Genomic DNA, 13,797 nt, shown 5'->3' on the forward strand with positions numbered 1-13,797 from the left:
AATTCAAATATTTAAGTAGAAAATTAGATTAAAGGTCTTGGAGGGCCAGATCTGGCCCCCCGGGCCTTATGTTTGACACCTGTGTTCTACATTAAGGGTGTACCGATATCCAAGTCTCACGAGACGATATCGTCGTATGAACCTCACGGTACGATATTTATTGCGATATTTTGTGGAGGCTAACAAAACTGTTAGTACGCTACTTTTTCCTCTTAAAATGCCTTGACAAGACTTAATCCAAAGAACTATGACTTAAAAGTGATTAGAACTGTTATTTCTTCTTGTAGTCTACACTGAAATGGAGCAAAGTATCATGGTGTATCTAGTTCTCTGTGTCTTTTTAGCTATTGCTGCAGCATAACTCTTAATTTAAGCAAAGAGACTTGTAATTCGATATATTGTGATCCTCCACGATATTATTGTGAGAACTTTGACGATACTGTATCATGATATTTTGGTTATTGTTACATCCCTAATCTACATACATTCCTGTATATTTAATCTAATGTCATAAAATAAAACAGATTACATATGTAGCACAATCAAATCAAATACTAGATACTAAATACAGAAGCTAAAGCTTAATGTGCCTTCCCTTATCTCCAACTACAGCACGTTCATGGACATTCATCTCAAAATTAAGGACATTAACACAGCATTTTACTACATCATAATAAACAAAATCAACAGTTATTCTAAGTATAACAAAAATCTCCTTACTGTCAAATATTTTTCCATTGCTGTTCTCTTAAAAGTTATTTTGAATTGAAAAAGAGAAGTCACTTGTTTCAGCTCATTGCAGCAACTGTTCCATAATTTATTTAATTACGCACTTGTTTCACAATTTTATAATTACCAACCAACCCAAACCAGGGATGTCCCATTTTTTTATTTTGAAAAACTGGTCACCCTATGCAAGATACTTATTTTACATGTGCCTGAATTTCTGTGCTTTATTTCTCTTCTTTATAATTCATCTTTTTTATTTTTATATTCTCGTTTTAGCTGTGAAAAATGTAATTGTATTGTATTTATTTTAGGTTCTTTAAAGGATCTATATTATATTTTCTGATCTATGTAAAAGCCTGATGTTGTTTCCTCATCACAAACATACCTGGAGTTGTTTTTGTTTCATTCACACAAGATTTAACAACAAACCCTGCATATTTAGACAGAAAATACGCTGTTACACCTTGTGATGTCATGTGGTAATAGGAAGTGCTCCAATATGTTTTTAAACTCCATACACCTTGGATAATTGGAATCACTTGGATAATTTCAGCCCTGGAATGGCCAATATCTATAAGGCTTAATAAACAAAAGGTAAAAGGCTGTTAACTTTGAGCATTTTGAGCTTTGGAGATGTAGACAGATGGAAAATAAAAGGTTACACAAACAAAACACAACTCCAGGTATGTTTTTGATGAGATAACAACATCTAACATGGCTTAAACCTCAGAAGAGTCAATTTAGCAAAAGATAGGACCTTTAAAAAATACTCCAGTCCACTAATTCACCGTGTCCTTGACTAGCCCGCGTAGAATGAATGAAACGCATTTTCTCTGTTGGTTTGGACTCTTCTTGACCTTTTTACAGGCCTACTGTCAATGACAATCGTGGCTTAAGAGCAGCTGCCAGCAGGCTATTAATGTCAGTTCTAAATCTACATTAGCCCTTAGTAATGCCATGTCTGTCAGCCATGTAATCTACTCATCTATTCAATATAATCAATTACATTTTATTATCGTATATTTGTGTGCAAAGACTGACTTACCCCATGTTGTGTAGTTTTATCAGCCACCCATATATGATTATTACAGCGTATAATTTACAGTATAGTACTACCCTGTTTTAAGTTGCCTGCCTGTGTAGATCCAGACTCTCTTAATATCTGTTTTAACTCAGAATTGATGCGTTAAAACAGATACACAGCAGTAGTATCATATTTTGTGAGTGACATTGCAATACAGACCATATAAACGTCTACTGTGTCTGCTTGTCTGGGTTGCATATGTTATAATTGATATACATGGCAACAGTGTTGGGGAGTAACAGATTACATGTACCGGAGTTATGTAATCAGAGTACAAATTATGAGTAACTGTATTCAGTTACAGTTACTGTTTCAGTGAGCGGTAATTGGATTACAGTCACTTTGTTGAAATAAATGGATTACGTGGCGGTATTTTCCTGTTTTCACATTTTGGGCTAAACCAGGACTAAAACCAGGGCAAACCAGGGCTAAACCAGGACTAAAACCAGGACTAAACCAGGTCTAAAACAGGACTAAACCAGGTCTAAACCAGGACTAAACCAGGACTAAAACCAGGACTAAAACCAGGACAAAAACCAGGACTAAACCAGGTCTAAACCAGGATTAAACCAGGACTAAACCAGGACTAAACCAGGTCTAAACCAGGACTAAACCCGGTCTAAACCAGGACTAAACCAGGTCTAAACCAGGACTAAACCATTTCTAAACCAGGACTAAAACCAGGACTAAACCATGTATAAACTAGGTCTAAACCAGGACTAATTACCAGGTCTAAACCAAGTCTAAACTAGGTCTAAACCAGGACTAAAACCAGGACTAAACCAGGACTAAACCAGGTCTAAACCAGGGCCCATTTGAAGAGAACAAACATGAATTTTCAGGATGTGGTCACTACATTCATGTAGTTTTAAAAAATATGACAATATCAAGTAATCCGAAGTATTCAGATTACGTTACTCACTTTAAGTAATTTAATGGATTATGTTACAAACTACATTTTGGGGTATATAATCTGTAATCTGTAGGGGAATACATTTTAAAAGTAACATTCTCAACACTGCATGACAATATCAGTGTTTAGAAAAGGGTATAGTGAGTGTTCTTTAAGCAGGCTATCATTATCACCTTTCGTTCGTGATAAACACTTGTGCGGTGTGGACTGAACTAACACACACAGGAGGAGTTCAAAAGCGCAGCAGTGCAGTAAAACTGTGGCCAATTACTGACATGTCCGGGCATGTTCAGGATCAATGCCAGAAAATCAATGTAACCACTAAAGAGGACAAACTTCACTCTTCTTTCACTTTTCTGAGTCACTGTTTGTTCTAAATATCAGGTGCTTGAAAATATTATTCTTGTTCTGGTCTGGTAGCGTTTAAAGGCCATTGGTGCAGGTTAGATAAAGAAATGATAAGACTCGTGACTAGTCTAAGCGTACTTTTAGTTTGTTTTTATTAACAAGTCACCATGTATTTTGACTGATTAATAATGTGAAGAATGCAGAGAACACTGATGGATAAGCGCTTCAGACGAGCCAATTCACACAGGCCACAGTTCTGCAATTCTGGCTCCATCTGGTGGTTGAAAGCGTGAACTACATGGTCAGATTATCAGAAAATAATGGGTATGTTTTTAAGTTACCATTTTAACGGGAAATAAAAAATAGGTTAGGTTGGGTGAGGTTGCTTTATTCGCTTTTATGCTGATATTATCTATCAAAATACATCTGATTCTCACCTACGTCCTTTCTGTGTTACCTTCAACAGTTTGTGTAGATTCATCTTGCAATGTCCACATCTCACTCATCACTGTGTTCTGTATGAAACACTGGATTGGTTAATGCCTAATGCAAGAATGCACTTTCATTGGTTACAGTTCATCTTTAAATGCATTTTTCTTTTCTGTCCATTTTACCTTCAACAATACTTTTTTCAATTTTCATCACCGTACTCACTTAGACAATTAAATTATCTTTCCTTTGTGGTACCCAAAACCTCCAGAGTCATCGGACGAAGAGCATCCAGATTCAAAGCACCATCAGACTGGAACAATTTACCAAACTCTTTGCGCTCCACATCTTCATTTCATATATTCAAGAAAGACTTATTCATTCATCTTAAAGCACAATGTGACTGCTTTTAGTGAGGGATCTGTTTGGTTGTTATATTAATGGTTCTTTATGTGTGTGTTTAATGTCTATCTGTGTCTCTGTGTTTTGTCTTATCATTTTGTGTTTCTGTGTTGTTTTGTTTTTATATTGTTTTGCTTGTTTTGTATTTTTGTGACTTGCTGTTGTACTCTTTGGTTGCTAAGGATCCCCCTGGAAAACGAGGTGACCCACCTCAAGGGGCTTTTCCTTAATAAATAAATGTATACAAAAATAAATGTACCCGTAGGTAAATTTGTTTTGCAGATTTGAGAGGCTGGACATTTCACATTTCATTCATCATCATCATATACAATAAACAGATATAAAATAGAGTTACAAAATAAAGTGTTACAGAGCTACAGTGCAGAATAGTTAGTTTCATAAAGAATTAGTTAAATTCATTCATCACGCTTGACAAAAATCACAGTAAATGTTACCTATATTAAAAACACATGATTTTTCCAAGACAAATGTACCGAAATTGATAGATAAATAGATTACAGTTTATTAATAAGTAAGGATGAAGCTCTTTTTAAAAATTATTCATTTTAGTTTAGTTTAGTTTAGTTTATTTATTTAATGAGACAGGGACAGTGCACAATATACGTTAACCTTAACAGGAGAGATGCATTGTACCAGGTTGTAGTGCCAGTGCTAATTTCCACCTGTAGTCCCCGGGCAGATGTTATAGTTCATAAAATCAAACATACAAAGAGAATGTGTTTATAATGTCCAGAGCATCATTCACTCCCAGTTCTCTCAACATCTTAAAAACATCAGCATTATCAAAAGCATCATTCATTTCATTCACTCCAGAGCATCACTCTCTCTTCACTCATCAGATACTCATCAGTCCACATTATGGATGCAGGTTTGGTTTGAGAGGAGCCACAGTTTCGCCAGGTGTGAAAACGTGCCATTGTTTGTACATGCGATCAGCTCAGTTGGTAACACGTTCCATCTTGGGACTAAAAGCCTTTGACCAGAGGGAAGCAGCTGAAACTCTGAATTTAGTGGATGTTGCACCTTTTTTATAATCCTTTGGGACATCCTCTGTAAGTGTGTTGAGTACAGGGAGTCCAGGCTGCTCCGAGGATGGACAGTCACCTTACTCGCCCATTTAACCAGCTGATTCAGAGAGTTCTTGTTTTGCAAAAAATAATAAAGATAATATTCTCTGGTGTATTTTCATGAGTATTAAGACATTTTATTTCTGAATGCGTCATATTTTCTAATGGGCTATCAAATGGCTTTTAACAAAACAACAATTTATTTATTAAAGAGAGACCTTTGCGTAAAATTGGCTTATTTATGTATAATCGAGTTTATGTTATGTTAGTTGTTGATATTTTGGTTGCCTAATCTGTTATTGGCTGGTGACGCAGGTACAGAGTTGAGTGATGCTGACAGGCTGCCCTCCTTCTCCGGGTATCCTCTCCCTCTCTCCCTCCGTCTCTCTCCCTCTCTTCAATGCGGCATATGGATGTGAGCTATGCAGGCGATGGATCCCTACTAAAGACACTTAAAAAGGAAAACGCTGTAGGATTTTAAAAACTAACTGTGCAAAAGAAACACCCCAAGAGCAACGGATTTATTTCCAACTCAATAGTAGTAAGTCTGCATGCTTTGAAGATTCGCGTTACGACTGTGTTATTTCAGTCATAACGCGAATTTCACTGAAGGTCACACTCAGACTTTAAACTATTTAATATCTAAAGCTTCTCTACCATGCAGATATTTATGGACGTCCTTGACTTTGATTGCACATTTCTATGCATCATGCGCATGCCTCCGGAGTTTGTTATAAGCCACTGCAGCTGCTCAGCATTTCCTGCAAAATATTACTTTTCAGAAATGCTGACAGTGATAGAGTAACAGCTAAATGATAAACTGTGCAGTAGCTTGTAATACTCCACATTGACTACTGCGTATTAAGGCCTGACTCTAAAATGATGAACTTGAGAAAGAGCACACGAGGTTGCAGCATTTCACTGTTAAAACGAAAACAAGAACGCCCACGCACTGGCTCAACCTAAGGAAGAATAGACCAATCTGAATCTGTCCAATCATGTTTTTTCACTCATTTGCATACGAGCTCAACAGCATTGCAAATATTAAAGTTATTACGGTTAATCTGTAGTCTTTGTAGTTTGTTCTACATAGTGAGTCATCGTTATCTATTCACGCTCTTTGCTTCATCTTAAAAACACATCTGTAGCTCACATAAATGCATCTAATTAGGTTGTAATATTTTCAAATAATACTTCTGGTAAGCTATATTGAATTTATTTGCATTCTGTCATCTTGCCTATCTTATTGTAGGCCTATAATAACTTTAAAGCTGCGCATGCGCAAACCAAAGCGTAGTGCACGGTTGCTAATTAAGATGTTTTGAACTGCGTGTCTCTTTCTAATAAATAAATTACAATCTCAGTAGTTTTTAAAAATGATTTGGACACTTTATGGCTTGAGTAGATGTAATTTTTTTTGGATGTAATTAGAGGATTTAGGTGCGCACGGAAGTAGATGGGAGTGAAACGTCTCCCCCCCTGCGCCTCTGCGTGTAATTCATTATTATTAGAACATCGCCTTTGAAGGAGTCGGTATGGTGGTGCTGCCGGGAGAAAAACATGTCACCTGCTTTTGTTGTTATTCTTTCTAGGAACTCTGCACACCGTGAAATGTATCAGCGTTTTGAAGAGACCGAGGAGGGCGCACACCGGACCGACACAAGTAAGACGCGGGGGTTTGGCACGGGACAGCCGGGGGGATAACGCACCGAGGAGCTCATCCAAACCCCGGTGCTATGCGTAAAATTCTGCCTCCGTATTGGCGTTTGGGCTGTTTTCTGTCGTTCATTTTTGCTTCAACGTGTCTGTCTTGTCCCACATCGCTGTCAGTTTGTTTATAGGAAGAAACAGGTGCTGAGGATAATAACGGTTTTCTTGTTGTTCTCAGCCGCTTTCCGGGAGGTGTATCCATGCGCGCTCTGCAGAAGATAGTCCTATGAATGAGGAGGCTACTCTGGCACAAAGTAGCGTCAAGATGGCAAAATGTCCAACCCCGTGGTGAGTATGCTGTTTTATTAGGTGAATAGACTGTCCTTGTAAAATAAACAGCCTATAATAAAACAATACATCTTAAATAGGGTGACCAGACGTGCCTATTTACCCAGGACAGTCCCAGTTTTGAACCCTGTATCCCCTGACCAAGCAGATTTAACTAAAAGCAGTGATTTGTCCCAGTTTTATAAAAGGTTTTGACCAATATCATACCTGTGAATAGCAAAGAGGGGAATATATTGCCATTTATTTAGCTAAAATTACAAATAAATGTACTAAAATAAGAATGCACAGACAGAGGTTCCTCAGATTGTGAGTAGGATGGATGCTCTTTTCACAATTTTATGGATATCAGCCATCCCAACCCGGGTGTGTCCCTGTTTACATTTAGAAAATCTGGTCACCCTAATCTTAAAAACAAAAACTGGCTGTGTTTGGCATTATATCATTACAGTTTTTAGCCTTGTAGTGTTTTACAGATGAGACCAAAATGACAAAATTACTGTTTGTTTACATTTTTATTTTATTCTATTATGGATGGACATTGTAAATTTACCTTTTTTACTGCTACTACTACTACAACAACAACTACTACTAACTACTAACAATAATATTAATACTAATCTGAGCATCAAAACATGATCTGAAAACAAGTAAGCTTCAGAGCATAAATTAGTACTGTTGCTGTAGCAGATCACAATTTAAAACTAAATGTAATATATTATTTGATCGTGAAAATGTCCTTAAAATGTTGCATATAATAGGAAACTGAAATCCATGAATATACTGTATGTTATGTTTCCTCTTCCTTTCCATCTTGATTTGATAATCTCGTGCGCTGCCACACCCACCTCAGCCTCACTGTGCAGTAAGAAGATGTAGTGTCCCAGAGCTCCCCTTGGCTTTGCTTTGCTGAACCTGCAGGAATATTTAGCTTAATTGGTGTTTTCATGTAGCTGTTTATCTTGGCCAGTTCAATAACAGAGGAATAATGCCACACTCTACAATTATCTACACGAAGAGCAGCTTTCTCATGAATTTGAAATGAGAAAAAATACGTGAAAAAACTAAAATGAGCTGGACACTAAGGTGAGGATTTGAGCAGGGATCAATAGGTGTAATTTAGGAGGAAGTCAATTTAAGAGGAAGTCAGTTTACAGAGAAATCCAAGTGGGCGAATGTAGTTGAATAGTCATCTCTGGATCTAATGGGGCTCCCACACAGATGAGGTGATCATACTCATATTACGTGAAACCCAAATGTTAGTCAATAATTCGTAACCAATATTCCTCTGCTCTTTAGAGTCATAAAGTCTACACTTCCTTTACAAATGCACTATTAGAAAATCAGTAATTCTGTAGGTCTCCGATCAATGTTTGTACTGCTACTTTACCTTTAACTGTTCAGCCATCAGATTTTATGATTTTTTTTGTCAAATTTGATGAGATTTTGATGAAATTTTTATTTAGAGATTTCCAGAGAATTGGAGATCCAGCTTTTTGTAGTTAGCTTTTTGAGTATCAGCTGCAGTCTTGTCGACAGAAATATCGGGGTCCAGGTGAGGTGTCTTGCCCTGGGCCCCCTTCTAACATAAATTAATAAAAGAGGGTCTAATTCTGGGCCCCTAAGACCCTGGTCCCTGGACCTGGACCCTGGCCTACCACAACAGACCCCTTTATCCCCCCCATCTATTCCCCTGATCTGCTGATATCAGATATCAGCCATTGACTTTCATTAAAACATTTCTCATTATTCAAGATTTAAAATATTCAACTTGAGTAATACTGAATACAAAGTAACATAAAATATACCAAATTTCACAGACCACTATTTCGGCCAACTAAACAAGATGGATAAACAATACAAAAGAGGTTAGCTATGTGTCAGTATCACGTTTTAGATTCTGTGCTACATACTCCATTAAATAAAGAATACACTGTCATGCACATACACATCTTTGTATTTAACTAGTGGTGGAAATACTTCTTCAAGAAATGTTGTTATTTAAATAAAAGTATAGATACTGGAGCAAATAAATAGAATAAAGAAGTATCACATGAAAAAAAAACAATAAATGTAAAAATGTACTTAAAGAGTTTTGTCTTAAAAAAGAGTCTCATAAGGCTTCAAATGTAGTGATTTTGATAAAGATTTTTACTGAATTTTGAAAAAAAAAAAAAAATTTGAGTTTGATATATAGTTTGAATTTGAATTGATAGTTTTTTTCAGCTCAGGCTATGTTGAAAATAAACCCTCAACCTTTTCAGCAGATCTCACACTATCATCAAAAATACTTTTACTTCAGTCCTGTTAAAAATGCAGTGAAGTAAAAGTGCCTAGATTGTTCCACAATATGACATTAAACAGTTCTACCTTACATTTATTCAATTACAGGTGGTTTTATAGCTCAAAAATACCTAGAAAAAACAGGCATTCTGACTGTGGGCGGGGTCGCCTCTTCACAGATCTGACCTGTAACTTTGGTCTGATTTGGTCTCCATGAAGATGTAAAGGTTTAATATCATAGTAGAAAAGCATTTGACAGATTCTCCACCAGAAAAGTTACACAATGCACCTTTAAGTAAAATGCAGATACCATTTTTTTTTAACTTACCTACAGTACTTTACTACTTTTTACTTTACATTCCACCATTGTATTTAACTAGATTTTTCCTCTTGTCAGGTTGCCATGGGTGACAGTGGCTCACGAGTACATAGGCCCAAAGAGGTTCCAGGTGTCTCCCTGCACATGTGTCCGACAGGTGAAGCAGCTGGTCTATGAAGAGACGCACCTGCCTGTCCAGGAGCAGAGACTGTCCCATAATGGAAAACTGGTGAGTTTTACAAGGAAACTTGAACATCACTGTGAGCTGTTTGTAGAATCAGCCTCATCGTGCAGATCTTGTGCCTCAGCTTAAGGCAAAATAAATACAGTATCGTTATTGTCAGAGGGATTCTAGTGTCATTTTGTGCTTTTTAATCTTGTTTGAAGTTTTTTGATTAAAGTTCAAATGTATTTATGGCAGGAAATGTAATTCAAGGCAACTATTTTATTGGTAATGATTGAAAAGAAAATCGTATTGCCATAAAAAGACACTTGTAATAATTTGCTATATGTAATACCCCTTAAAGGTTTCTTATCTGAATTTTTCTCCATGTATACTAATCGTCAAAAGTTTTAAAACACCACACTTTTTCAATTTTTTTGTTTGGTTTGTTTACTGTTTACTGTTTACTGTTGACCAAAACGTTTTCTAAACTTGTGATTCATGAAAGTGTCCACCTTTGGCAGATATAACAGCTGAACACACTCGAGGCTCGTTCTTTTTACAACAGAAATCAAATATTCTTCAGAAAGTTCTTCCCAAGTCTGTTGCAGAAGTTCCCATAAATGTGTGGCACTTGTAGGTCACTTGGCTTTCACTTTTCTGTCCAGTTCATCCCAAAACCAGCTCAGTGTGGTTTAAGTCTGGAGACTGTGCTGGACCCTTCATGTTTTCATGTTTTTATTTAACTAGAAAAATTAGGGTGTTCTTAAACTTTTGACCGGTTTTGTATCTGAGCACAAGTGACAGCTCTTGAGGTCAAAATATATATCCTGTTTGCATCTGTCTGCACTGTTTTATTGTCCAGTAATCAAGAAGTCTTTGTTAGCATGTTAGTTATTGTTAGGTTCACAGTAAATCTCAGTGCAGTGGTCAGAGGTGAGGTGAGGAATAACTTTGGACAACTGCAAACTCTTGGGAATGAACTAGTTCTGTATAGAATAGACAAAAAGTCTAATACAGCACCTTCAAGTTTACTTTAATTAAATAAATAATAAATATATAAAATAACTAGCGATCTTGTTATCTTGTCACTGTTTATTTGTTTGTGTACAGCACTTTGGTCGACTGTGTTTTTATAGTGCTCTAGAAATAAAGTTGACTTGAGATTCTTTGTACAGTGATCAAATTGAATAATTTCTTATTATTTAAAATGAGTGTTTAAACCTTATGTATGCAGCTGTAGCAAGTCTGTTGAGGGTCTGGCTCTGACTCAGACTTGACCCTGGGCTCAGAGGGTGACTGAAGACAGCAGGTGGTGGTCAGTTGGTGGGAGTCCTCCGCGATGATCCAGCCACGCCTAAATAAATAACAGTAGCTGGCTAAAAGTAGCTATCTCAACACAACCAGATTGTGGCCAGTGCATCTTTAATTCTACTTTAATCCTGCTGCGGCCATCTGTGTTTTTCTAGTAATTCAATTTGAGTAAAGTACGCCGTCTTTTACGTGTATGGATTTCAAATTTGCTTCCCGCTCATGGACATAAAGATTGGCAGCGGTTTGCTTTGGGCATTGGGCCAGACACTGTATTTAGTGGACAAATGTTGTACTTCTGTGTCTGCTACAGTTTGTGGATGTCGTCTGATGAAGAATTATATTTAACTTACAAACATTTATCTGTCTGCGGAGAAAAATACATTATTGTTAACGGGAATTGCTTTAAGCTGAAAAAGTTTCCATTTAGTTTATGGACCATAGCCCATCTATGTCCAGTAATCTTTGTGCAGCATATGCCTATTGAATTCAAGGTTTCATGTGTATCCCTGTAGCCAAAAACTTTTCTTTCTTAGTATATGTGGTGTAATAAAACATGTGGGGCTTTGTTCTACCTATTTTGTCCATCCAATTTAACTAAATGTGCACTATATGCTCAGTAGACCTGGAAGCATGTAACTCGAAGTTTGGAGAGCGCAGACCTTAGCAAAAGCACGGACCATTTCACAAAAACGTCTCCAGTTGTTTCAGTAAACGCTTTACAGGTTCAGCCTCACAGCTTTCCTCAAATTTTAGCCGAACTAATGGTGCACGAAGTCTGGAGTTTGTGGATTTTGCTCTAATATACAATAAAACAGACTGATCCATTTGACCTTTAAGTTTATATTGCTAATTTACCAAGCAAAATGTGCATTGTGTAAATTTTCTGGTGGAGGGTTCGTCAAACGCTTTTCTCCATGGAAATGTAATTGAATTTTCTGGAATGTTTCACAGTATGGTGGTATTAAACCTTTTTATCTTCATGGAGACCAAACCAGACCAAGTTACAGGTCAGATCTGTGGAGAGGCGACCCCACTTGCAGTCACAATGCCTGTTTTTCTAGGTATTTTTGAGCTATAAAGCCATCTGTAATTGAATAAATGTAAGGTAGAGCTGTTTAATGTCATACTATGGAAAATCCCAGGCAAAAAATTACACAGTGAACCTTGAAAGCACTGTTCAGTATCAGTAAAGCCATTATGAATTAACAAGTTTAGTTAAATTGAGCATTCATTACGACAGTCAAAAGAAGTCAACCTTAAATAACTTGTAATTATTGCAATGTGAGCAGGAGATGAGAAGGGTTGAGCCGAGTGCACAGACTGCTGACTCTGAGTGCACACACAGGGTCACAAACACAGTCACCTTGAACAGCCCCAAACACCAGCCGCTCACTAAAGCATTGATTTTAAAGCACTCTCTAATAGGCATGGGACGATATGGGAATTTGAGGTTGGAATTATCATGTCCAAACAATAGTGATGAACAATTATATCATATATTTTTAACTGTTATAGTTAGTAGTAGTTATATTTTTGTACTATGTTATAAGACAACAATAATTTAGAAGAAAAGATCATGGATAAGTAGCTTTTTTGTGCACATTCTGGTGATATAATGGTGATTATCTTTTAGAAATGATCATGATCAGTGGAAGTAACAAAGTACCACCACTGAGTGTGGAGTAAATGATCAATGAACTGAAAAGCGATTTGGCTGTCTTGAAACTCGCTATATAAATGCAATAATTAATTTTAAATGTATTAATTAAGTACAGTACTTTTACTTTGTTACGTTCCACCTCTGTTTGCCTATAATATAATACTTGTTCTCATTTTCTCTGTCCTATTTACAGCTTGATGACAGCATTCGAATTGGAGACCTGCTGTCAACAACACGCACAGAAGTGTCTTTTAAACTGGAGAGCAGAGGGCTTAAAGGAGGAGGTAAGCTCAAATGTGAATATACTGTAAAGGAAAACATATTGCGACTTACAAAGCTTTGTGTTTTCCAGGTAGATTTGGGCAGACGACACCACCACTAGTGGAATTCTTGAAGGATATTTTGCGAAGGTATCCTGAAGGTGGACAAATTCTTAAAGTAAGTATGGAGTTTCACATGAAAACACAAATAAAACACAATATAATTCTTCTTTGTTATTCACATTTGAAGGAGTTGATTCAAAACGCTGAAGATGCTGGAGCTACAGAAGTCAGGTTTATGTATGATGAGACGGAGTATGGAGTGGAGTCACTGTGGTCACCAGCCATGGCTCAGCATCAAGGTAAAGAAATACCAGTGATCTGCTTCACTCTATACTTAGATTAATGTAAATAAATATCAGTTCTTAGTTATAATCAAGGTGCAGTGGCCATAAACTAGTGTGCTCTTTGTTCTATGGAGACATTTTGTAAAAAAGTTTGTAAAAGGAAAAGCAAATAGAATGAAAACAGAAACTCTTTACACAATCACTTTGGTTAAGAGAGGACAATTTGCTGATTCAAGGTTTCTGAAAAATTGTGAAGGACCCTATAATCAACCTACCATATCATTTTAGACAAAATAGTAACATGTTTTGATTCATTCAATAATAGGGATGTAACAGTAACCAAAATATCAGGATATAGAATTGTCAAAGGTCTCACAATAATATCGTGGACTGTCACAATATATCGAAATATATGTCTCTTTGCTTAAATTAATAATTATGGTTCAGCAATAGCTAAAAAAAA

General features: G+C 36.7%; 1 protein-coding gene across 1 annotated transcript in view; it reads left to right on the plus strand.

Moving 5' to 3' along the window:
• Window positions 1-6,518: 6,518 nt before the first annotated feature.
• The window catches only part of sacs (sacsin molecular chaperone), a 30,094-nt gene continuing 22,815 nt past the window's right edge, over window positions 6,519-13,797 (plus strand). The window contains 6 exon segments of the mRNA XM_020937705.2: window positions 6,519-6,656; window positions 6,882-6,991; window positions 9,669-9,819; window positions 12,921-13,011; window positions 13,080-13,165; window positions 13,238-13,349. Of these exon segments, the coding sequence (XP_020793364.2) occupies window positions 6,930-6,991; window positions 9,669-9,819; window positions 12,921-13,011; window positions 13,080-13,165; window positions 13,238-13,349 (502 nt within the window). The 5' untranslated portion in view covers window positions 6,519-6,656; window positions 6,882-6,929.

The sequence above is a fragment of the Boleophthalmus pectinirostris genome, unplaced genomic scaffold (genome assembly GCF_026225935.1).
Source record: "Boleophthalmus pectinirostris isolate CB_2022bp ecotype Guang Dong unplaced genomic scaffold, ASM2622593v1 HiC_scaffold_9, whole genome shotgun sequence".
Classification (NCBI taxonomy): Eukaryota; Metazoa; Chordata; class Actinopteri; order Gobiiformes; family Gobiidae; genus Boleophthalmus; species Boleophthalmus pectinirostris.